The 27,449-nt window shown below is 49.2% G+C and overlaps 1 protein-coding gene across 1 annotated transcript; it reads left to right on the top strand.

Moving 5' to 3' along the window:
- The first annotated feature begins 1,013 nt into the window (after window positions 1-1,013).
- LOC140403796 (parvalbumin, thymic-like) lies at window positions 1,014-27,449 on the top strand. The gene is made up of 5 exons (XM_072491958.1): window positions 1,014-1,066; window positions 2,104-2,171; window positions 20,900-21,032; window positions 21,889-21,998; window positions 27,242-27,449. The coding sequence occupies exons 2-5, from the start codon at window positions 2,111-2,113 to the stop codon at window positions 27,265-27,267; spliced, it is 330 nt and encodes a 109-aa protein (XP_072348059.1). The 5' UTR covers window positions 1,014-1,066; window positions 2,104-2,110; the 3' UTR covers window positions 27,268-27,449.

Raw genomic sequence — 27,449 nt, 5'->3', positions numbered from 1 at the left:
AGGGAGTGCTGCACTGTCAGAGGGTCAGTACTGAGGGAGTGCTGCACTGTCGAGGGTCAGTATTGAGGGAGTGCTGCACTGTCAGAGGGTCAGTATTGAGGGAGTGCCGCACTGTTAGAGGGTCAGTACTGAGGGAGCGCTGCACTGTCAGAGGGTCAGTACTGAGGGAGTGCTCCACTGTCAGAGGGTCGGTACTGAGGGAGTGCCGCACTGTCAGAGGGTCAGTACTGAGGGAATGCTGCACTGTTAGAGGGTCAGTACTGAGGGAGTGCTGCACTGTCAGAGGGTCAGTACTGAGGGAGTACCGCACTGTCAGAGGGTCAGTACTGAGGGAATGCTGCACTGTTAGAGGGTCAGTACTGAGGGAGTGCTGCACTGTCAGAGGGTCAGTACTGAGGGAGTACCTTGCTGTTGTTCAGCCTCCTCCTCCGGCTCCAGGGATTCGGAATGTGTCACAGATGTAAAAGGTATAAGAGGTCCCAGAGTATTATTTGAAGAAAAGCTCGGAACTCTCCCAATCTCCTTAATAACATTCCCCTCTTAACCAACTGTGGCAGGTTGTTGAGCAGTATCTCGTTGCTTTTTGTGTATGGGATCTTGCTGTGCAAACACTGGCTGCTGTGCTTCTCACAACAGTTTCTGCACTTCAAGTTGTACCTTATTGCGCTATATAAATGCAAATCTTTTTACTTGCAAAACGCTGGGATGCACCAATAGCTTCCCTGACAATGAAATGCCCTCACTGTTATAATGTTGGGATCAACCTGTGGACAGCGAAATCCACAAATATCAGTGTGATAATGGCCAGTTCGCTTGTTTCAGTGAGGCGCCTGTGTGAACACGGAGGGCAGTGCTGTTCAGCTTTGTATATCGTGTAAACAGGGGCAAATTCTGACCTCAACAGACCCATTTTCACACCACTGCAATAGTTTACATGTTCTGATCTCCTCCCCTTTGTAACTGCGTTTGAACACGGTGCAGGATGGTCCAGTATATAACCCCAACATCGGAACTGGCAACACACTCAAATCTCCACGACCTGCCTTAGATACACAGCAACACAAGGGTAAGTGTTATTTAGTCTACTTTGTTAGATTATCATCAGAAATACGCTAAGAAGTTTGGGACAGCAACTTTGTGAGGTGGGTGAAATGAAAATCTTACAGACACAGGTCCAAGGCGATCTTCACACTCTTCAGCAGCAGGAGGGGAATTAATGCTTCTCAATTTGCTACAGAAACCGGATTGCTCAGAATTTTACTGATGGATGAGAGTTTAATGTGCTCCCTGAGAGAGAGAGAGAGAGATTGTTACCTATCGAGCGAATCGGAGAAATTTAATTCAGAGTGAAACAGAGATCTTCACAGAGCGAAAGAGAGAGAGTGACCAGTTTTTCAAAAATTGATTATTCATGGGATGTGTGGGTTGCCATCCTTAATTGTTCTGAACGAACGGGCTTGTCACATCATTGCAGGGGGCATTGCTGTGGGTCTGGAGTCACGTGTAGGCCAGACCGGGTAAGGACGGCAGATTTCCTTCCCTGAAGGACATTAGTGAACCAGATGGGTTTTTACAACAATCGGCAATGGTTTCATGGTCATCATTACTGAGACTAGGGGCAGCACGGTGGCACATTGGTTAGCACTGCTGCCTCGCGGCGCCGAGGACCCGGGTTCGATCCCGGCCCTGGGTCACTGTCCGTGTGGAGTTTGCACATTTTCCCCGTGTTTGCGTGGGTTTCACCCCCACAACCCAAAGATGTGCAGGGCAGGTGGATTGGCCGCGCTAAATTGCCCCTTAATTGGAAAAAATAAATTGGGTACTCTAAATTTATAAAGAAAAAATCCTTACTCAGACTAATGTTAAATGTAGGTTATCACGTGAATTAAAATTCCACTAGATGCCATGATCTCTTGTCCCAGTACATTAGCCTGGGCCACCCAATTACTAATCCAGTGACATTACCACTGCCCCCCCTCTCCCCACCCCACCCATCTCCCCTTTGTGAAGGGGCTGGAATGTTTGCTCAATGAATGAATGAGATTGAAATATTCCGTCAGTTTATTCCAGGCTGTAACGTGTACAATCACGTCTTGTTCACAGGTTTACAATGAAGATCACTGATTTCCTTACTGCTGATGATGTGGCCGCTGCTCTCGCTGAATGTAACGGTAAAGTCACTTCCCAAAACTCTTCATTATCTCTTATTGATTGTTGAATTTCCAGGTTCCCCTAAAGTCTCATTCAAACGTGTGGGATTCACTTCACCCTCCCTAATCCAGCGTCATTACACCAATCATTCCCACATTCTTCACTCAGATAATCAATCTCAGCTCACATTTGAGGGTGTAGCTATGTGTGGCGCAGTCCTCACCTGTAACTTGATCGCAGACTGTGACACATGGACCCTGTCAAGGGAGAGAGTAGCAGGGGCGCTGGCAATCATTTGCAATTCCTCTCTGGCCACAGGAGAGGTGCTGGGGGACTGGGGGATCGCCACTGTGGTTCCGGTATTCAAGCAGGGAGAAGGGATAAAGCAGGAAACTGCAGACCAGTCAGTCTAACCTCAGCGGTGGGGAATCTATTGGCAGCAAATCTGAGAGACAGAATGAATCAGCATTTGGAGAGGCGGGGATTAATCAGGAACAGTCAGCGTGGTTTGGTTAAGGGGAGGTCATGTCTGACCAACTTCATTGACTTTTCCAAAGAGGTGACCAGGAGTGTAGATGAGGGAAACGTATTTGACGAAGTCGGCTTGGGCTTCAGCAAGGCTTTCGATAAGGTTCCACACGGGAGGCTGACAGCGGAGGTAAGAGCCCACGGAATCCAAGGAAATTTGGCAAATTGGATCCAGAATTGGCTGAGAGGCAGGAAGCAGAGGGTGATGGGCGAGGGGTGTTTCTGACAGGAAGCCTGTGTCCAGTGGGATCCCGCAGGGATCGGTGAGGGGCCCTTGCTGTTGTGGTTTATATAAATGATTTAGACATGAATGTAGGAGGGTTGATCAGTAAGTTTGAGGATGATATGAAAATCGGTGGGTGGTAAATAGTGAGGAGGATAGCCTCCGATTACAGGAGGATACAGACGGGCTGGTCCGAGGGGCTGGTCAGAGGCAAATGGAATTGAGTCTGGGTAAGTGGGAGGTGAGGCACTTGGGCCGGACAAACAGGGCAAAGGAATACAGGATAAACGGCAGGACCCTGGGAAGCAGCGAGGGTCAGAGGGACCTTGGTCTGCATGTACACCCGTCCCTTAAGGTAGCAGAGCAGGTGGGTACAGTGGTTAAGAAGACAATTGGTTTTTGTGCCTTTATTAGCCGAGGCACAGAGTTTAAGAGCAGGGAGGTAATAATAATAATCACATTGTCACAAGTAGGCGGTGATGAAATTACTGTGAAAGCCCCTAGTCGCCACATTCCAGCGCCTGTTCGGGGAGGCTGGTACGGGAATTGAACCCGCGCTGCTGGCCTTGTTCTGCATTACAAGCCAGCTGTTTAGACCACTGTGCTAAACTAGCCCCTAAACCAGGTGATGCTGGAACTGTAATAAAAATGTTGGTTAGGACACAGCGAGAGTACTGTGTACAGTTCTGCAATCCACAGAATAGGAGGGATGGGATAGCACTGGAAAGGGCACAGAGGAGATTTACCAGGATGATGTCTAAGTTTCAGCTATGAAAGAAGTTTGCAAAGGCTGGGGTTGTTTTCCTTGGAGCAGATGGAACATGACTGAGACTCTGTCTGTGACACATTGACCCTGTCTGTGACACATTGACCCTGTCTGTGACACATTGACCCTGTCCGTGACACATTGACCCTGTCCGTGACACATTGACCCTGTCTGTGACACAGTGATCCTGTCTGTGACACAGTGACCCTGTCTGTGACACATTGACCCTGTCCGTGACACATTGACCCTGTCCGTGACACATTGACCCTGTCCGTGACACATTGACCCTGTCCGTGACACATTGACCCTGTCCGTGACACATTGACCCTGTCCGTGACACATTGACACTGTCCGTGACACATTGATCCTGTCTGTGACACATTGATACTGTCTGTGACACATTGACCCTGTCTGTGACACATTGACACTGTCTGAGACACAGTGATCCTGTCTGTGACACATTGACCCTGTCTGTGACACATTGACCCTGTCTGTGACACATTGACAGTCTGTGACACATTGATACTGTCTGTGACACATTGATACTGTCTGTGACACATTGACCCTGTCTGTGACACAGTGATCCTGTCTGTGACACAGTGACCCTGTCTGTGACACATTGACCCTGTCTGTGACACATTGACCCTGTCTGTGACACATTGATCCTGTCTGTGACACATTGATCCTGTCTGTGACACAGTGATCCTGTCTGTGACACAGTGACCCTGTCTGTGACGCATTGATCCTGTCGGTGACACATTGATCCTGTCTGTGACACATTGACCCTGTCTGTGACACATTGACAGTCTGTGACACATTGATACTGTCTGTGACACATTGATCCTGTCTGTGACACATTGACCCTGTCTGTGACACATTGACCCTGTCTGTGACACATTGATACTGTCTGTGACACATTGATACTGTCTGTGACACATTGACCCTGTCTGTGACACATTGATCCTGTCTGTGACACATTGATCCTGTCTGTGACACATTGACCCTGTCCGTGACACATTGACCCTGTCCGTGACACATTGACCCTGTCCGTGACACATTGACCCTGTCTGTGACACATTGACCCTGTCCGTGACACATTGACCCTGTCCGTGACACATTGACCCTGTCTGTGACACATTGACACTGTCTGTGACACATTGATCCTGTCTGTGACACATTGATACTGTCTGTGACACATTGACCCTGTCTGTGACACATTGACACTGTCTGAGACACAGTGATCCTGTCTGTGACACATTGACCCTGTCTGTGACACATTGACCCTGTCTGTGACACATTGACCCTGTCTGTGACACATTGACAGTCTGTGACACATTGATACTGTCTGTGACACATTGATCCTGTCTGTGACACATTGACCCTGTCTGTGACACAGTGATCCTGTCTGTGACACATTGACCCTGTCTGTGACACAGTGATCCTGTCTGTGACACAGTGACCCTGTCTGTGACACATTGACCCTGTCTGTGACACATTGACCCTGTCTGTGACACATTGATCCTGTCTGTGACACAGTGATCCTGTCTGTGACACAGTGACCCTGTCTGTGACACATTGATCCTGTCTGTGACACATTGACCCTGTCTGTGACACATTGACAGTCTGTGACACATTGATACTGTCTGTGACACATTGACCCTGTCTGTGACACATTGACCCTGTCTGTGACACATTGACCCTGTCTGTGACACATTGACACTGTCTGTGACACATTGACCCTGTCTGTGACACATTGATCCTGTCTGTGACACATTGATCCTGTCTGTGACACATTGATCCTGTCTGTGACACATTGACCCTGTCTGTGACACATTGACCCTGTCTGTGACACATTGACCCTGTCTGTGACACATTGACCCTGTCTGTGGCACATTGACCCTGTCTGTGACACATTGACCCTGTCTGTGACACATTGACCCTGTCTGTGACACATTGATCCTGTCTGTGACACATTGACCCTGTCTGTGACACATTGACCCTGTCTGTGACACATTGATCCTGTCTGTGACACATTGACCCTGTCTGTGACACAGTGACCCTGTCTGTGGCACATTGACCCTGTCTGTGACACATTGACCCTGTCTGTGACACATTGACCCTGTCTGTGACACATTGACAGTCTGTGACACATTGATACTGTCTGTGACACATTGATCCTGTCTGTGACACATTGATCCTGTCTGTGACACATTGACCCTGTCTGTGACACATTGACCCTGTCTGTGACACATTGACCCTGTCTGTGACACATTGACCCTGTCTGTGCCACATTGATTCTGTCTGTGACACATTGACCCTGTCTGTGACACATTGACCCTGTCTGTGACACATTGACCCTGTCTGTGATACATTGACACTGTCTGTGACACATTGATCCTGTCTGAGACAAGTTGATTTATTCTGTGACACATTGACCCTGTCTGTGACACATTGACCCTGTCTGTGACACATTGACCCTGTCTGTGACACATTGACCCTGTCTGTGACACACTGACACTGTCTGTGACACAATGATCCTGTCTGAGACACATTGATTTATTCAGTGACACATTGACCCTGTCTGTGACACATTGACCCTGTCTGTGACACATTGACCCTGTCTGTGACACATTGACACTGTCTGTGACACATTGACCCTGTCTGTGACACATTGACACTGTCTGTGACACATTGACACTGTCTGTGACACATTGACCCTGTCTGTGACACATTGACCCTGTCTGTGACACATTGACCCTGTCTGAGACAAGTTGATTTATTCTGTGACACATTGACCCTGTCTGTGACACATTGACCCTGTCTGTGACACAATGATCCTGTCTGAGACACGTTGATTTATTCAGTGACACATTGACCCTGTCTGTGACACATTGACCCTGTGTGTGACACATTGACCCTGTCTGTGACACATTGACCCTGTCTGTGACACATTGATCCTGTCTGTGACACATTGATCCTGTCTGTGACACATTGACCCTGTCTGTGACACATTGACCCTGTCTGTGACACATTGACCCTGTCTGTGACACATTGACAGTCTGTGACACAGTGACCCTGTCTGTGACACATTGACCCTGTCTGTGACACATTGACCCTGTCTGTGACACATTGACCCTGTCTGTGACACATTGACCCTGTCTGTGACACATTGATCCTGTCTGTGACACATTGATACTGTCTGTGACACATTGATACTGTGTGTGACACAGTGACCCTGTCTGTGACACATTGATCCTGTCTGTGACACATTGATACTGTCTGTGACACAGTGATCCTGTCTGTGACACATTGACCCTGTCTGTGACACATTGACAGTCTGTGACACATTGATACTGTCTGTGACAAATTGATCCTGTCTGTGACACATTGACCCTGTCTGTGACACATTGACCCTGTCTGTGACACAGTGATCCTGTCTGTGACACAGTGACCCTGTCTGTGACACATTGACCCTGTCTGTGACACATTGATCCTGTCTGTGACACATTGATCCTGTCTGTGACACATTGACCCTGTCTGTGACACATTGACCCTGTCTGTGACACATTGACAGTCTGTGACACATTGATACTGTCTGAGACAAGTTGATTTATTCTGTGACACATTGACCCTGTCTGTGACACATTGACCCTGTCTGTGACACACTGACCCTGTCTGTGGCACATTGACCCTGTCTGTGACACATTGACCCTGTCTGTGGCACATTGACCCTGTCTGTGACACATTGACCCTGTCTGTGACACATTGACCCTGTCTGTGACACATTGACCCTGTCTGTGACACATTGATACTGTCTGTGACACATTGACCCTGTCTGTGACACATTGACCCTGTCTGTGACACATTGATCCTGTCTGTGACACATTGACCCTGTCTGTGACACAGTGACCCTGTCTGTGGCACATTGACCCTGTCTGTGACACATTGACCCTGTCTGTGACACATTGACCCTGTCTGTGACACATTGATCCTGTCTGTGACACATTGACCCTGTCTGTGACACATTGACCCTGTCTGTGACACATTGATCCTGTCTGTGACACATTGGTACTGTCTGTGGCACATTGACCCTGTCTGTGACACATTGACCCTGTCTGTGACACAGTGACCCTGTCTGTGACACATTGACCCTGTCTGTGACACATTGATTCTGTCTGTGACACATTGACCCTGTCTGTGACACATTGACCCTGTCTGTGACACATTGACCCTGTCTGTGACACATTGATACTGTCTGTGGCACATTGACCCTGTCTGTGACACATTGACCCTGTCTGTGACACATTGACCCTGTCTGTGACACATTGACACTGTCTGTGACACATTGACCCTGTCTGTGACACATTGACACTGTCTGTGACACATTGACCCTGTCTGTGACACATTGATACTGTCTGTGACACAATGATCCTGTCTGAGACACGTTGATTTATTCAGTGACACATTGACCCTGTCTGTGACACATTGACCCTGTCTGTGACACATTGACCCTGTCTGTGGCACATTGACCCTGTCTGTGACACATTGACCCTGTCTGTGACACAATGATCCTGTCTGAGACACGTTGATTTATTCAGTGACACATTGACCCTGTCTGTGACACATTGATACTGTCTGTGACACAATGATCCTGTCTGAGACACGTTGATTTATTCAGTGACACATTACCTCCCAATTACCTTCTGAACTTGCGTGCTAGCTTTTTATGAATTATGCACAAATCCCTGGAATTTCCAGCGGTCTTTTTCTATTCAAATAATATTCAGCTTCTTTATTCTTTCTACCAAAGTGCCTAATTTCACATTTTCCTACATTATATTCCATCTTCCCACTCACCTAACCTGTCTATATCCCTTTGTAGATTCTTTGTGTCATCCTCACCACTTGCCTTCCCACCTATTTGTGTGTCTTCTGCAAACTTGGCAATCATGCATTCATTCCCATCATCCAGTTCAATAATATATGTGGTAAATAATTGTGGCCCTGGCACTGATCTCTATGATATTCCCACTAGTTACAGGTCGCCATACTGAAAATGCCCCCCTTATCACCCTGTCTTCTACCATGTAGCCTATCCCCTGTCCATGCTAATGTACTTCCCCCAACACCATGGGCTCTTATCTTATTAAGTTGCCTTTTTAAAATAAATTTAGAGTAACCAATTATTTTTTGTTCCATTAAGCGGCAATTTAGCATGGCCAATCCGCCTAACCAGCACATCCTCGGTCTGTGGGGGCAAGACCCATGCAATTAAGTAGCCTTTTGTGTGGCAGCTTATCAAATGCATTTTGGAAACCTGAACCGAGCTGGGACCAGTGTTAGAACATAGAACATAGAAAAATACAGCACAGAACAGGCCCTTCGGCCCACGATGTTGTGCCGAACCTTTGTCCTAGATTAATCATAGATTAACATTGAATTTACAGTGCAGAAGAAGGCCATTCGGCCCTTTGAGTCTGCACCGGCTCTTGGAAAGAGCACCCTACCCAAACTCAACACTTCCACCCAACACTAAGGGCAATTTGGACATTAAGGGCAATTTATCATTGGCCAATTCACCTAACCCGCACATCTTTGGACTGTGGGAGGAAACCGGAGCACCCGGAGGAAACCCACGCAGACACGGGGAGGACGTGCAGACTCAGCACAGACAGTGACCCAAGCCGGAATCGAACCTGGGACCCTGGAGCTGTGAAGCAATTGTGCTATCAACAATGCTACCGTGCTGCCCTTGAGAACAAATAAATCTACACTATCATTTTACTGTAATCCATAAACCTATCCAATAGCTGCTTGAAGGTCCCTAATGTTTCCGACTCAACTACTTCCACAGGCAGTGCATTCCATGCCCCCACTACTCTCTGGGTAAAGAACCTACCTCTGATATCCCTCCTATATCTTCCACCTTTCACCTTAAATTTATGTCCCCTTGTAATGGTGTGTTCCACCTGGGGAAAAAGTCTCTGACTGTCTACTCTATCTATTCCCCTGATCATCTTATAAACCTCTATCAAGTCACCCCTCATCCTTCTCCGTTCTAATGAGAAAAGGCCTAGCACCCTCAACCTTTCCTCGTAAGACCTACTCTCCATTCCAGGCAACATCCTGGTAAATCTTCTTTGCACCTTTTCCAAAGCTTCCACATCCTTCCTAAAATGAGGCGACCAGAACTGTACACAGTACTCCAAATGTGGCCTTACCAAAGTTTTGTACAGCTGCATCATCACCTCACGGCTCTTAAATTCAATCCCTCTGTTTTTTTTTTTTTGTTTTTTTTTTTAAATAATATTTTATTGAAAATTTTTGGTCAACCAACACAGTACATTGTGCATCCTTTACACAACATTATAACAATACAGATAATAATGACCTTTTTTATTTAAACAAGAACAAAAGAAAACAACAACAAATAAATAAATATTAAATAACAAAAATAAAAACTAGCCCTAATTGGCAACTGCCTTGTCTCAGGCCACACACCCCCACCCCCCACCCCCCAAGTTCTGGGCTGCTGCTGCTGCCTTCTTTGTTCTCCCCTATCTATCTTTCCGCAAGATATTCGACGAACGGTTGCCACCGCCTTGTAAACCCTTGAGCCGACCCTCTTAGGACGAACTTAATCCGCTCTAACTTTATGAACCCCGCCATATCATTTATCCAGGTCTCCACCCCCGGGGGCTTGGCTTCTTTCCACATTAGCAATATTCTGCGCCGGGCTACTAGGGACGCAAAGGCCAAAACATCGGCCTCTTTCGCCTCCTGCACTCCCGGCTCTTGTGCAACCCCAAATATAGCCAACCCCCAGCTTGGTTCGACCCGGACTCCTACTACTTTCGAAAGCACCTTTGTCACCCCCATCCAAAACCCCTGTAGTGCCGGGCATGACCAAAACATATGGGTATGATTCGCTGGGCTTCTCGAGCACCTCGCACACCTATCCTCCACCCCAAAAAATTTACTGAGCCGTGTTCCAGTCATATGTGCCCTGTGTAATACCTTAAACTGAATCAGGCTTAGCCTGGCGCACGAGGACGACGAGTTTACCCTGTTTAGGGCATCTGCCCACATCCCCTCCTCAATCTCCTCCCCTAGCTCTTCTTCCCATTTCCCTTTTAGTTCGTCCATCATAGTCTCCCCTTCGTCTCTCAATTCCCTATATATATCCGACACCTTACCGTCCCCCACCCATTTCTTTGAGATGACTCTGTCCTGCACCTCTTGTGTCGGGAGCTGCGGGAATTCCCTCACCTGCTGCCTCGCAAAAGCCCTCAATTGCATGTACCTGAATGCATTCCCTTGGGGCAACCCATATTTCTCGGTCAGCGCTCCCAGACTCGCAAACTTCCCATCCACAAATAGATCTTTCAATTGCGTTATACCTGCTCTTTGCCACATTCCATATCCCCCATCCATTCCCCCCGGGGCAAACCTATGGTTGTTTCTTATCGGGGACCCCCCCAGTGCTCCGGTCTTTCCCCTATGTCGTCTCCACTGTCCCCAAATCTTCAGTGTAGCTACCACCACCGGACTCGTGGTATAGTTCCTTGGTGAGAACGGCAATGGGGCTGTCATCATAGCCTGCAGGCTGGTCCCCCTACAGGACGCCCTCTCTAATCTCTTCCACGCCGCTCCTTCCTCCTCTCCCATCCACTTACTCACCATTGAAATATTAGCGGCCCAATAATACTCACTTAGGCTCGGTAGTGCCAGCCCCCCCCTATCCCTACTATGCTGTAAGAATCCCTTCCTCACTCTCGGAGTCTTCCCGGCCCAAACAAAACCCATAATACTCTTTTCTATCCTTTTGAAAAAAGCCTTCGTGATCACCACCGGGAGACACTGAAACACAAAAAGGAATCTCGGGAGGACCACCATCTTAACTGCCTGCACCCTCCCTGCCATTGACAATGCTACCATGTCCCATCTCTTGAAATCTTCCTCCATCTGTTCCACCAACCGCGTCAAATTTAGCCTGTGCAATGTGCCCCAATTCTTAGCTATCTGGATCCCCAGGTAACGAAAGTCTCTTGTTACCTTCCTCAACGGTAGGTCTTCTATTTCTCTACTCTGCTCCCCTGGATGCACCACAAACAGCTCACTCTTTCCCATGTTCAATTTATACCCTGAAAAATCCCCAAACTCCCCAAGTATCCGCATTATTTCTGGCATCCCCTCCGCTGGATCCGCCACATATAGTAGCAGATCATCCGCATATAAAGATACCCGGTGTTCTTCTCCTCCCCTAAGTATTCCCCTCCATCCCTTGGAACCTCTCAGCGCTATCGCCAGGGGCTCAATCGCCAGTGCAAACAGTAATGGGGACAGAGGACATCCCTGCCTTGTCCCTCTGTGGAGCCGAAAATATGCCGATCCCCGTCCATTCGTGACCACACTCGCCACTGGGGCCCTATACAACAGCTGCACCCATCTAACATACCCCTCTCCGAACCCAAATCTCCTCAACACCTCCCACAGATAATCCCACTCCACTCTATCAAATGCTTTCTCGGCATCCATCGCCACTACTATCTCCGTTTCACCCTCTGGTGGGGCCATCATCATTACGCCTAACAACCTCCGTATGTTCGTGTTCAGCTGTCTCCCCTTCACAAACCCAGTTTGGTCTTCATGAACCACCCCCGGGACACATTCCTCTATTCTCATTGCCATTACCTTGGCCAAGACCTTGGCATCTACATTGAGGAGGGAGATTGGTCTGTAGGACCCGCATTGTAGCGGATCCTTTTCCTTCTTTAAAAGAAGCGATATCGTTGCTTCTGACATAGTCGGGGGCAGTTGTCCCCTTTCCTTTGCCTCGTTGAAGGTCCTCGTCAGTAGCGGGGCGAGCAAGTCCAAATATTTTCTGTAAAATTCAACTGGGAATCCGTCCGGTCCCGGGGCCTTTCCCGTCTGCATGTTCCTAATTCCTTTCACCACTTCTTCTACCGTGATCTGTGCTCCCAATCCCATCCTTTCCTGCTCTTCCACCTTGGGAATTTCCAGCCGATCCAAAAACTCCATCATTCTCTCCCTCCCATCCGGGGGTTGAGCTTCATACAATTTTTTATAAAATGTCTTGAACACTTCATTCACTCTCTCCGCTCCCCGCTCCGTCTCTCCATCTTCGTCTCTCACCCCCCCTATTTCCCTCGCTGCTCCCCTTTTCCTCAATTGGTGTGCCAGCAATCTGCTCGCCTTCTCTCCATATTCATACTGTACACCCTGCGCCTTCCTCCATTGTGCCTCTGCAGTGCCTGTGGTCAGCAAGTCAAATTCCACATGCAGCCTTTGCCTTTCCCTATACAGTCCCTCCTCCGGTGCTTCCGCATACTGTCTGTCCACCCTCAAAAGTTCTTGCAACAACCGCTCCAGTTCCTTACTCTCCTGCTTCCCTTTATGTGTCCTTATTGATATCAGCTCCCCCCTAACCACCGCCTTCAACGCCTCCCAGACCACTCCCACCTGAACCTCCCCATTGTCATTGAGTTCCAAGTACTTTTCAATGCATCCCCTCACCCTTAAGCACACCCCCTCATCCGCCATTAGTCCCATATCCATTCTCCAGGGTGGACGCCCTCTTGTTTCCTCCCCTATCTCCAAGTCTACCCAGTGTGGGGCATGATCCGAAATGGCTATAGCCGTATATTCCGTTCCCCTCACCCTCGGGATCAATGCCCTACCCAACACAAAAAAGTCTATGCGTGAATAGACTTTATGGACATAGGAGAAAAACGAGAACTCCTTACTCCTAGGTCTACTGAATCTCCACGGGTCCACCCCTCCCATCTGCTCCATAAAATCCTTAAGCACCTTGGCTGCTGCCGGCCTCCTACCAGTCCTGGACTTCGACCTATCCAGCCTTGGTTCCAACACCGTGTTAAAGTCTCCCCCCATTATCAGCTTTCCGGTCTCTAGGTCTGGGATGCGTCCTAGCATTCGCCTCATAAAATTGGCATCGTCCCAATTCGGGGCATACACGTTTACCAACACCACCATCTCTCCCTGTAATTTGCCACTCACCATCACGTATCTGCCCCCGTTATCCGCCACTATAGTCTTTGCCTCGAACATTACCCGCTTCCCCACTAATATAGCCACCCCCCTGTTTTTCGCATCCAGCCCCGAATGGAACACCTGCCCTACCCATCCTTTGCGCAACCTAACCTGATCTATCAGTTTCAGGTGCGTTTCCTGTAACATGACCACATCTGCTTTAAGTTTCTTAAGGTGTGCGAGTACTCGTGCCCTCTTTATCGGCCCGTTAAGCCCCCTCACGTTCCACGTGATCAGCCGAGTTGGGGGGCTTCCCCCCCCCCCCCCCCTTGCCGGTTAGCCATCATCTTTTTCCAGCTTCTCGCCCAGTTCCCACGCGGCTGTATTTCTCCCAGACGGTGCCCCCCCGCCCATCCTTTCCCGCACCCACTCCCCCCTTTCCCCAGCAGCAGCAACCCAGTAATTCCCCCCTCCCCCCCCCCCCGCTAGACCCCCCGCTAGCGTAATTACTCCCCCCATGTTGCTCCCAGAAGTCAGCAAACTCTGGCTGACCTCGGCTTCCCCCCGTGATCACGGCTCGCCCCGTGCGGTGCCCCCTCCTTCCTGCTTCTCTATTCCCGCCATAATTATCATAGCGCGAGAACCAAGCCCGCGCCTCTCCCTCGGCCCCGCCTCCCATGGCCAACGCCCCATCTCCTCTCCCTCCCCACCTCCCCCCATCACCACCTGTGGGAGAAAGAAAAGTTACCATACCGCAGGATTAATCATACAATACAATCCCTCTTCGCCCCCCCCCCCCCCCCCCACTCGTCCCACCACTTTGTCCAAACGTTCATTTTCGTAGTCCAATCATTCCAATTTTTCTTCTACAATAAAAGTCCACGCTTCATCCGCCGTCTCAAAGTAGTGGTGCCTCCCTTGATATGTGACCCACAGTCTTGCCGGTTGCAGCATTCCAAACTTTATCTTTTTTTTGTGAAGTACCGCTTTGGCCCGATTAAAGCTCGCCCTCCTTCTCGCCACCTCCGCACTCCAATCTTGATAGACGCGGATCACCGCGTTCTCCCATTTACTACACCGAGTTTTCTTCGCCCATCTAAGGACCATTTCTCTATCCTTAAAACGGAGAAATCTCACCACTATGGCTCTGGGAGCTTCTCCTGCTCTCGGTCCTCGCACCATAACTCGGTATGCTCCCTCCACCTCCAACGGACCCGTCGGGGCCTCCACTCCCATTAACGAGTGCAGCATCGTGCTCACATATGTCCCGACGTCCGCCCCCTCCACACCTTCAGGAAGGCCAAGAATCCTCAAGTTGTTCCTCCTTGCGTTATTTTCCAGTGCCTCCAACCTCTCCACAGATCGTTTCTGGTGTGCCTCCTGTATCTCCGACTTCACCACCAGGCCCTGTATATCGTTTTCATTCTCAGCTGCTTTCGCCTTCACGACCCGAAGCTCCTGCTCCTGGGTCTTTTGTTCCTCTTTCAGCCCTTCAATCGCCTGTAATATCGGGGCCAACAACTCTTTCTTCATTTCCTTTTTTATCTCCTCCACGCAGCGTTTCAAAAACTCTTGTTGTTCAGGGCCCCATATGAAACTGCCACCTTCCGACGCCATCTTGGTTTCTGCTTGCCTTCCTTGCCGTTGTTCCAAAGGATCCGCTGCAATCCGGCCACTTTCCTCTCCTTTTTCCATCCGTGTCCAGGGGGAACACCCTTCTGGTTTACCGCACGGTGTTTTCAGCCGTTAAAATTGCCGTTGGGGCTCCTATCAAGAGCCCAAAAGTCCGTTTCACAGGGAGCTGCCGAAACGTGCGACTCAGCTGGTCATCGCCGCACCCGGAAGTCTCAATCCCTCTGTTAATGAACGCGAGCACACCATAGGCCTTCTTCACAGCTCTATCCACTTGAGTGGCAACTTTCAAAGATGTATGAACATAGACCCCAAGATCTCGCTGCTCCTCCACATTGCCAAGAACTCTACCGTTAACCCTGTATTCCGCATTCATATTTGTCCTTCCAAAATGGACAACCTCACACTTTTCAGAGTTAAACTCCATCTGCCACTTCTCAGCCCAGCTCTGCATCCTATCTATGTCTCTTTGCAGCCGACAACAGCCCTCCTTACTATCCACAACTCCACCAATCTTCGTATCGTCTGCAAATTTACTGACCCACCCTTCAACTCCCTCATCCAAGTCATTAATGAAAATCACAAACAGCAGAGGACCCAGAACTGATCCCTGCGGTACGCCACTGGTAACTGGGATCCAGGCTGAATATTTGCCATCCACCACCACTCTCTGACTTCTATCGGTTAGCCAGCTCGTTATCCAACTGGCCAAATTTCCCACTATCCCATGCCTCCTTACTTTCTGCATAAGCCTACCATGGGGAACTTTATCAAATGCCTTACTAAAATCCATGTACACTACATCCACTGCTCTACCTTCATCCACATGCTTGGTCACCTCCTCAAAGAATTCAATACGATTTGTAAGGCAAGACCTACCCCTCACAAATCCGTGCTGACTATCCCTAATCAAGCAGTGTCTTTCCAGATGCTCAGAAATCCTATCCTTCAGTACCCTTTCCATTACTTTGCCTACCACCGAAGTAAGACTAACTGGCCTGTAATTCCCAGGGTTATCCCTAGTCCCTTTTTTGAACAGGGGCACGACATTCGCCACTCTCCAATCCCCTGGTACCACCCCTGTTGACAGTGAGGACGAAAAGATCATTGCCAACGGCTCTGCAATTTCATCTCTTGCTTCCCATAGAATCCTTGGATATATCCCGTCAAGCCCGGGGGACTTGTCTATCCTCAAGTTTTTCAAAATGCCCAACACATCTTCCTTCCTAACAAGTATTTCCTCGAGCTTACCAATCTGTTTCACACTGTCCTCTCCAACAATATCGCCCCTCTCATTTGTGAATACAGAAGAAAAGTACTCGTTCAAGACCTCTCCTATCTCTTCAGACTCAATACACAATCTCCCGCTACTGTCCTTGATCGGACCTACCCTCGCTCTAGTCATTCTCATATTTCTCACATATGTGTAAAAGGCCTTGGGGTTTTCCTTGATCCTACCAGCCAAAGATTGTTCATGCCCTCTCTTAGCTCTCCTAATCCCTTTCTTCAGTTCCCTCCTGGCTATCTTGTATCCCTCCAATGCCCTGTCTGAACCTTGTTTCCTCAGCCTTACATAAGTCACCTTTTTCCTTCTGGCGAAAAGAGTAAATAGGGTGGTCAATAGGACTTTAAACTAAAGATTGGGGGGGAAGGGAAAGTCAGGGAACCAAGAGGTGAAGTAATCAGCGGGGAGCGTAGCTGCTTAGGAATACAAAAAAACACGAACAGACAAAACTCAAGAGTGGTTACGATTGTCCCCATCCCACAAAATATGACAGTGTATGGAAAGGCTCAGTAAACCCAGGTCCACCACACTAAGAAAACAAAAAGGGACGGTCAATAGAGAATTAAAGGTGCTATATTTAAATGCGCGCAGTGTACGGAACAAGGTAGATGAGCTTGTGGCCCAGATTGTGACTGGCAGGTATGATGTGGTAGGCATCACAGAGACATGGTTGCAGGGGGTTCAGGACTGGCATTTAAACATCCAGGGATTCACAACCTATCGAAAAGACAGAGAGGTGGGCAGAGGGGGCGGGGTTGCCTTGTTAATTAGGAATGAAATTAAATCAATAGCACTAAACGACATAGGGTCAGATGATGTGGAGTCTGTGTGGGTAGAGTTGAGGAACCACAAAGGCAAAAAAAACATAATGGGAGTTATGTACAGGACTCCTAACAGTGGTCAGGACCAGGGGCACAAAATGCACCACGAAATAGAAAGTGCATGTCAGAAAGGCAAGGTCACAGTGATCATGGGGGACTTCAATATGCAGGTGGACTGGGTAAATAATACTGCCAGTGGACCCAAGGAAAGGGAATTCATTGAATGTTTACAGGAGGGCTTTTTGGAACAGCTTGTGATGGAGCCCACGAGGGAACAGGCCATTCTGGACTTAGTGTTATGTAATGAGCCAGACTTGATTAAAGATCTTAAAGTAAGGGAGCACTTAGGAGGCAGTCAAATTCAATCTCCAATTTGAAAGAAAGAAGGTAGAATCAGATGTAAAGGTGTTACAGTTAAATAAAGGTAACTACAGGGGCATGAGGGAGGAACTGACGAAAATCGACTGGGAGCAGAGCCTAGTGGGAAAGACAGTAGAACAGCAATGGCAGGAGTTTCTGGGAGTAATTGAGGACACAGTACAGAGGTTCATCCCAAAGAAAAGAAAGGTTATCAGAGGGGGGAATTAGGCAGCCATGGCTGACAAAGGAAGTTAGGGAATGCATCAAAGCAAAAGAGAAAGCCTATAATGTGGCAGAGTAGTGGGAAGTCAGAAGATTGGGAAGGCTACAAAAACAAACAGAGGATAACAAAGAGAGAGATAAGGAAAGAGAGGATCAAATATGAAGGTAGGCTAGCCAGTAACATTAGGAATGATAGTAAAAGTTTCTTTAAATACATTAAAAACAAACGGGAGGCAAAAGTTGACATTGGGCCGCTCCAAAATGACGCTGGTAATTTTGTGATGGGAGACAAGGAAATAGCTGAGGAACTGAATAAGTACTTTGCGTCAGTCTTCACAGTAGAAGACATGAGTAATATCCTAACAATTCCGGAGAGTCAGGGGGCAGAGTTGAATATGGTAGCCATCACTAAGGAGAAAGTGCTAGAGAAACTAAGAGGTCTAAAAATTGATAAATCTCAGGGCCCAGATGGGCTACATCCTAGAGTTCTAAAGGAGATAGCTGAAGAAATAGTGGAGGCGTTAGTTATGACCTTTCAAAAGTCACTGGAGTCAGGGAAAGTCCCAGAGGATTGGAAAATCGCTGTTGTAACCCCCCTGTTCAAGAAGGGAACAAGGAAAAAGATGGAAAATTATAGGCCAATTAGCCTAACCTCGGTTGTTGGCAAGATTCTAGAATCCATTGTTAAGGATGAGATTTCTAAATTCTTGGAAGTGCAGGGTCGGATTAGGACAAGTCAGCATGGATTTAGTAAGGGGAGGTCGTGCCTGACAAACCTGTTAGAGTTCTTTGAAGAGATAACAAATAGGTTAGACCAAGGAGAGCCAATGGATGTTATCTATCTTGACTTCCAAAAGGCCTTTGATAAGGTGCCTCACGGGAGACTGCTGAGTAAAATAAGGGCCCATGGTATTCGAGGCAAGGTACTAACATGGATTGACGATTGGCTGTCAGGCAGAAGGCAGAGAGTTGGGATAAAAGGTTCTTTTTCGGAATGGCAACCGGTGACGAGTGGTGTCCCGCAGGGTTGAGTGTTGGGGCCACAGCTGTTCTCTTTATATATTAACGATCTAGATGACGGGACTGAGGGCATTCTGGCTAAGTTTGCCGATGATACAAAGATAGGTGGAGGGGCAGGTAGTATGGAGGAGGTGGGGAGGCTGCAGAAAGATTTAGACAGTTTAGGAGAGTGGTCCAAGAAATGGCTGATGAAATTCAATGTGGGCAAGTGCGAGGTCTTGCACTTTGGAAAAAAGAATAGAGGCATGGACTATTTTCTAAACGGTGACAAAATTCATAATGTTGAAGTGCAAAGGGACTTGGGAGTCCTAGTCCAGGATTCTCTAAAGGTAAACTTGCAGGTTGAGTCCGTAATTAAGAAAGCAAATGCAATGTTGTCATTCATCTCAAGAGGCTTGGAATATAAAAGCAGGGATGTACTTCTGAAGCTTTATAAAGCATTAGTTAGGCCCCATTTAGAATACTGTGAGCAATTTTGGGCCCCACACCTCAGGAAGGACATACTGGCACTGGAGCGGGTCCAGCGGAGATTCACACGGATGATCCCAGGAATGGTAGGCCTAACATACGATGAACGTCTGAGGATCCTGGGATTATATTCATTGGAGTTTAGGAGGTTGAGGGGAGATCTAATAGAAACTTACAAGATAATGAATGGCTTAGATAGGGTGGACGTAGGGAAGTTGTTTCCATTAGCAGGGGAGACTAGGACCCGGGGGCACAGCCTTAGAATAAAAGGGAGTCACTTTAGAACAGAGATGAGGAGAAATTTCTTCAGCCAGAGAGTGGTGGGTCTGTGGAATTCATTGCCACAGAGGGCGGTGGAGGCCGGGACGTTGAGTGTCTTTAAGACAGAAGTTGATAAATTCTTGATTTCTCGAGGAATTAAGGGCGATGGAGAGAGAGCGGGTAAATGGAGTTGAAATCAGCCATGATTGAATGGTGGAGTGGACTCGATGGGCCGAATGGCCTCACTTCCGCTCCTATGTCTTATGGTCTTATGGAAATCCAACTACATTACATCGACTAATTCCCCTTCATCTACCCTGCTCGTTACCACCACAAAGAATTCTAATAGATTTGTCAGACATGACTTCCCCTTCTTGATGCCATGCTGTCTCTGCTTGATTATATTCTGCATTTCTCAATACTCTGCGAGTAAATCCTTCATAATGGATTGGAACAGTTTCCAAATGACCGAAGTTAAGCAAACTGGCCGATACTTACTTTATTTTTTTGCCTCCCTCTTTTTTTGGAATCAAGGTTTCATATTGACAGTTTTCCAATCCTCTGGAACTTTTCCTGAATTTAAGGATTCTTGGAAGATTACCACGAGTGTATCCAATATCTCCGTTCTGTATGATCACTTTACTTATTTTGGTTGAATCATACCCTAGAATGCTGACAGGAAGTGTCTAATTCTCTGCTCCTTCATTGAAGCTGATTTAGGGACATAAGAATATGTGAATTCGGGGGCTGCACGACGGCGCAGTGGTTAGCACTGAGGCCTCATGGCACCGAGGTCCCAGGTTCGAATCCCAGCCCAGGGTCACTGTCCGTGTGGAGTTTGCACATTCTCCCCGTGTCTGTGTGGGTTTCGCCCCCACAACCCAAAGATGTGCAGGGTAGGTGGATTGGCCGCGCTGAATTGCCCCTTAATTGGAAAAAATGAATTGGGTACTCTAAATTTAAAAAAAGAAGCATATGTGAATTCGGAGCAGTTTGTGGCCACTGGGCCCTTCCGCCTGCTTCACTATTCGATACGTTCTCGTCCACTCCTTTCTCCTTCCCAACGGTATTGAACACATTCTGAGAGTTCTGTCCTCACGATGAGGGGCATCAGCTGCCCTCCTGTGACTAACTCTGTCCTCTTTCAGCTCCTGGCACCTTCCACCTCAAGAAATTCTCCAGAACATCAGGCCTGGCCAAGAAATCTGCAGAAGAGATCGAGAAAATCTTCGCCATTCTTGACAACGACAAAAGTGGCTTCATAGAGAAACGCGAGCTCAAGTATGGAACCGATTGATTTTGTTCGAAATACTAACATGAAATAATAACAGGACTGAGAGCAGGAAAACCACACTGCAGACAGGGAATGGAACAGGGGAAACAGGAAATAGCCACTGGGGAAGGAGTTCTTACTTTTATTGAGATCTCATACTTGGCCGGCACGGTCGCACAGTAGTTAGCACTGTTGCTTCACAGCGCTAGGGAACTGGGTTCAATTCCCGGCTTGGGTCACTGTCTGTGCGGAGTCTGCACGTTCTCCCCGTGTCTGCGTGGGTTTCCTCCGGGTGCTCCGGTTTCCTCCTACAAGTCCCGAAAGACGTGCTGTTAGGTGAATTGGACATTCTGAATTCTCCCTCTGTGTACCCGAACAGGTGCCGAGTGTGGCGACTAGGGGCTTTTCACAGTAACTTCTTTGCAGTGTTTTTTGTTTTGATTTGTAAATTTAGAGCACCCAATTATTATTTTTCCAATTAAGGGGCAATTTAGCGTGGCCAATCCACCTATCCTGCACATCTTTGGGTTGTGGGGGCAAAACCCACGCAGACACGGGGAGAATGTGCAAACTCCACACGGACAGTGACCCAGGGCCGGGATCGAACCTGGAACCTCGGCGCCGTGAGGCAGCAGTGCTAACCACTGCGCCACCGTGCTGCCCAATTGCAGTGTTAATGTAAGCCGACTTGTGACAATAATAATTTAAAAACAAATTGACACTGGTTGTAACTGACAGCAGGATATCTAACGACATCACAGGTCTGCCCCTGACATACACACACACAAACAGAGACACTGCTGTCCTGCTAATTTGTCTCCTCGCTCAAGGTTCTGATGCAGGTTTTTTTTTTATATATTGAAGGTCATTTCTTCAGCATTTCTGTTCTAAAGCACGGGCTCTGAGTGACTCTGAAACGGCCAGTTTTGTATCGGCTGGAGATGTGAATGGTGATGGGAGAATCGATTTTTCTGGTAAGTGTTTAAATATTAACAAATAACTCGCCCGCTCATCACTCCCAACACATACATAGAACTTCCGAGAGTTACTGACTGTAAGCTCAAGGAATGGTTCATTATTTAAAAAGACAAATTGAATAAGTGTTGCTTCAAAAGCAAGTTATTTGAGTGCCAAATTTGTGTAATTTTCCTCCTTTCCTGAAGGTGCAGACACACTGGGTCACAGTTCCTGAAGGTGCTGACTCTCCCTGGGACAAAGTTCCTGAAGGTGCTGACTCTCACCGGGACACAGTTCCTGAAGGTGCTGACTCTCACTGGGACACAGTTCCTGAAGGTGCTGACTCTCACTGGGACACAGTTCCTGAAGGTGCTGACTCTCACTGGGACACAGTTCCTGAAGGTGCTGACCCTCACTGGGACACAGTTCCTGAAGGTGCTGACTCTCACTGGGACACAGTTCCTGAAGGTGCTGACTCTCACTGGGATACAGTTCCTGAAGGTGCTGACTCTCACTGGGACATAGTTCCTGAAGGTGCTGACTCTCACTGGGGCACAGTTCCTGAAGGTGCTGACTCTCACTGGGACACAGTTCCTGAAGGTGCTGACTCTCACTGGGACACAGTTCCTGAAGGTGCTGACTCTCACTGGGACACAGTTCCTGAAGGTGCTGACTCTCACTGGATGACAGTTCCTGAAGGTGCTGACTCTCACTGGGACACAGTTCCTGAAGGTGCTGACTCTCACTGGGGGACAGTTCCTGAAGGTGCTGACTCTCACTGGGGGACAGTTCCTGAAGGTGCTGACTCTCACTAGGAGACAGTTCCTGAAGGTGCTGACTCTCACTGGGGGACAGTTCCTGAAGGTGCTGACTCTCACTAGGAGACAGTTCCCGAAGGTGCTGACTCTCACTGGGGGACAATTCCCAAAGGTGCTGACTCTCACTGGGACACAGTTCCTGAAGGTGCTGACTCTCACTGGGGACAGTTCCTGAAGGTGCTGACTCTCACTGGGGGACAGGTCCTGAAGGTGCTGAGACTCTCACTGGGAGACAGTTCCCGAAGGTGCTGACTCTCACTGGGGGACAGTTCCCAAAGGTGCTGACTCTCACTGGGACACAGTTCCTGAAGGTGCTGACTCTCACTGGGGACAGTTCCTGAAGGTGCTGTCTCTCACTGGGACACAGTTCCTGAAGGTGCTGACTCTCACTAGGAGACAGTTCCTGAAGGTGCTGACTCTCACTGGGACATAGTTCCTGAAGGTGCTGACTCTCACTGGGACACAGTCCCTGAAGGTGCTGACTCTCACTGGGACACAGTTCCTGAAGGTGCTGACTCTCACTGGGCCACAGTTCCTGAAGGTGCTGACTCTCACTGGGCCACAGTTCCTGAAGGTGCTGACTCTCACTGGGACACAGTTCCTGAAGGTGCTGACTCTCACTGGGACACAGTTCCTGAAGGTGCTGACTCTCACTGGGCGACAGTTCCTGAAGGTGCTGACTCTCACTGGGACACAGTTCCTGAAGGTGCTGACTCTCACTGGGACACAGTTCCTGAAGGTGCTGACTCTCACTGGGACACAGTTCCTGAAGGTGCTGACTCTCACTGGGACACAGTTCCTGAAGGTGCTGACTCTCACTGGGGGACAGTTCCTGAAGGTGCTGACTCTCACTGGGGGACAGTTCATGAAGGAGCTGACACTCACTGGGGGACAGTTCCCAAAGGTGCTGACTCTCACTGGGACACAGTTCCTGAAGGTGCTGACTCTCACTGGGGGACAGTTCCTGAAGGTGCTGACTCTCACTGGGGGACAGTTCGTGAAGGTGCTGACTCTCACTGGGATACAGTTCCTGAAGGTGCTGACTCTCTCTGGGAGACAGTTCCTGAAGGTGCTGATTCTCACTGGGGGACAGTTCCTGAAGGTGCTGACTCTCACTGGGACACAGTTCCTGAAACTGCTGACTCTCACTGGGACACAGTTCCTGGAGGTGCTGACTCTCACTGGGGGACAGTTCCTGAAGGTGCTGACTCTCACTGGGAGACAGTTCCTGAAGGTGCTGACTCTCACTGGGAGACAGTTCCTGAAGGTGCTGACTCTCACTGGGACACAGTTCCTGAAGGTGCTGACTCTCACTGGGACACAGTTCCTGAAGGTGCTGACTCTCACTGGGACACAGTTCCTGAATGTGCTGACTCTCACTGGGGGACAGTTCCTGAAGGTGCTGACTCTCACTGGGGTACAGTTCCTGAAGGTGCTGACTCTCACTGGGCGACAGTTCCTGAAGGTGCTGACTCTCACTGGGCGACAGTTCCTGAAGGTGCTGACTCTCACTGGGCGACAGTTCCTGAAGGTGCTGACTCTCACTGGGACACAGTTCCCAAAGGTGCTGACTCTCACTGGGACACAGTTCCTGAAGGTGCTGACTCTCACTGGGACACAGTTCCTGAAGGTGCTGACTCTCACTGGGACACAGTTCCTGAAGGTGCTGACTCTCACTGGGAGACAGTTCCTGAAGGTGCTGACTCTCACTGGGACACAGTTCCTGAAGGTGCTGACTCTCACTGGGACACAGTTCCTGAAGGTGCTGACTCCCACTGGGACACAGTTCCTGAAGGTGCTGACTCTCACTGGGACACAGTTCCTGAAGGTGCTGACTCTCACTGGGCGACAGTTCCTGAAGGTGCTGACTCTCACTGGGGTACAGTTCCTGAAGGTGCTGACTCTCACTGGGCGACAGTTCCTGAAGGTGCTGACTCTCACTGGGCGACAGTTCCTGAAGGTGCTGACTCTCACTGGGCGACAGTTCCTGAAGGTGCTGACTCTCACTGGGACACAGTTCCCAAAGGTGCTGACTCTCACTGGGACACAGTTCCTGAAGGTGCTGACTCTGACTGGGACACAGTTCCTGAAGGTGCTGACTCTCACTGGGACACAGTTCCTGAAGGTGCTGACTCTCACTGGGACACAGTTCCTGAAGGTGCTGACTCTCACTGGGAGACAGTTCCTGAAGGTGCTGACTCTCACTGGGACACAGTTCCTGAAGGTGCTGACTCTCACTGGGAGACAGTTCCTGAAGGTGCTGACTCTCACTGGGACAGTTCCTGAAGGTGCTGACTCTCACTGGGACACAGTTCCTGAAGGTGCTGACTCTCTCTGGGAGACAGTTCCTGAAGGTGCTGACTCTCTCTGGGAGACAGTTCCTGAAGGTGCTGACTCTCTCTGGGAGACAGTTCCTTAAGGTGCTGACTCTCACTGGGACAGTTCCTGAAGGTGCTGACTCTCACTGGGGGACAGTTCCTGAAGGTGCTGACTCTCACTGGGACACAGTTCCTGAAGGTGCTGACTCTCACTGGGACACAGTTCCTGAAGGTGCTGACTCTCACTGGGACACAGTTCCTGAAGATGCTGACTCTCACTGGGACACAGTTCCTGAAGGTGCTGCCTCTCACTGGGACACAGTTCCTGAAGGTGCTGACTCTCACTGGGACACAGTTCCTGAATGTGCTGACTCTCACTGGGGGACAGTTACTGAAGGTGCTGACTCTCACTGGGGTACAGTTCCTGAAGGTGCTGACTCTCACTGGGCGACAGTTCCTGAAGGTGCTGACTCTCACTGGGCGACAGTTCCTGAAGGTGCTGACTCTCACTGGGCGACAGTTCCTGAAGGTGCTGACTCTCACTGGGACACAGTTCCCAAAGGTGCTGACTCTCACTGGGACACAGTTCCTGAAGGTGCTGACTCTCACTGGGACACAGTTCCTGAAGGTGCTGACTCTCACTGGGACACAGTTCCTGAAGGTGCTGACTCTCACTGGGAGACAGTTCCTGAAGGTGCTGACTCTCACTGGGCGACAGTTCCTGAAGGTGCTGACTCTCACTGGGCGACAGTTCCTGAAGGTGCTGACTCTCACTGGGCGACAGTTCCTGAAGGTGCTGACTCTCACTGGGACACAGTTCCCAAAGGTGCTGACTCTCACTGGGACACAGTTCCTGAAGGTGCTGACTCTCACTGGGACACAGTTCCTGAAGGTGCTGACTCTCACTGGGACACAGTTCCTGAAGGTGCTGACTCTCACTGGGAGACAGTTCCTGAAGGTGCTGACTCTCACTGGGACACAGTTCCTGAAGGTGCTGACTCTCACTGGGGGACAGTTCCTGAAGGTGCTGACTCTCACTGGGGGACAGTTCCTGAAGGTGCTGACTCTCACTGGGACACAGTTCCTGAAGGTGCTGACTCTCACTGGGCGACAGTTCCTGAAGGTGCTGACTCTCACTGGGCGACAGTTCCTGAAGGTGCTGACTCTCACTGGGCGACAGTTCCTGAAGGTGCTGACTCTCACTGGGACACAGTTCCTGAAGGTGCTGACTCTCACTGGGACACAGTTCCCAAAGGTGCTGACTCTCACTGGGCGACAGTTCCTGAAGGTGCTGACTCTCACTGGGCGACAGTTCCTGAAGGTGCTGACTCTCACTGGGACACAGTTCCTGAAGGTGCTGACTCTCACTGGGGGACAGTTCCCAAAGGTGCTGACTCTCACTGGGACACAGTTCCTGAAGGTGCTGACTCTCACTGGGACACAGTTCCTGAAGGTGCTGACTCTCACTGGGACACAGTTCCTGAAGGTGCTGACTCTCACTGGGACACAGTTCCTGAAGATGCTGACTCTCACTGGGACACAGTTCCTGAAGGTGCTGACTCTCACTGGGAGACAGTTCCTGAAGGTGCTGACTCTCACTGGGACACAGTTCCTGAAGGTGCTGACTCTCACTGGGACAGTTCCTGAAGGTGCTGACTCTCACTGGGACACAGTTCCTGAAGGTGCTGACTCTCTCTGGGAGACAGTTCCTGAAGGTGCTGACTCTCTCTGGGAGACAGTTCCTGAAGGTGCTGACTCTCTCTGGGAGACAGTTCCTGAAGGTGCTGACTCTCACTGGGACAGTTCCTGAAGGTGCTGACTCTCACTGGGACACAGTTCCTGAAGGTGCTGACTCTCACTGGGACACAGTTCCTGAAGGTGCTGACTCTCACTGGGCGACAGTTCCATGTGCACTAACTTTCAATCGGGAGCCAGCCTGACCCCCAGGAGTTAGGGCAATTTGGAAGGTGAAGTTTTGGTTGTATCTCTGCTAAATGATTTTGTGGTCAGTGAGTGCCTATCTAGTGGTTTTGTCATTTGCTGCTTCCCAATTTTGGAGAGGGGAATGGGGCACAAAATAACTTTGTGAGCCAAAAGGTGTAAGTAGCTGTTCTGATATTGCAGAATTCCAGAATCTGATAACTACATAAAGAGGATTGCCGAGGAACATTAGCTCCAGACTGTCCCGAAGCCAGAGTCTGCATTACCCCCGGAATTGTGAAAAGTCAATGTGCAAAACCAATTTCTACAAGGTGTACTCGGTTGTTAATCTCTTCAATCCAGATGGTGATTTATTTAATTAAGAACAATAAAAGTCTCTTTGTAAACTGTT

This window comes from Scyliorhinus torazame, chromosome 29 (genome assembly GCF_047496885.1).
Source record: "Scyliorhinus torazame isolate Kashiwa2021f chromosome 29, sScyTor2.1, whole genome shotgun sequence".
Lineage (NCBI taxonomy): Eukaryota > Metazoa > Chordata > Chondrichthyes > Carcharhiniformes > Scyliorhinidae > Scyliorhinus > Scyliorhinus torazame.
The sequence above is the reverse complement of the archived record's forward strand: the minus strand, read 5'-3'. Positions and strand labels throughout refer to the sequence as shown.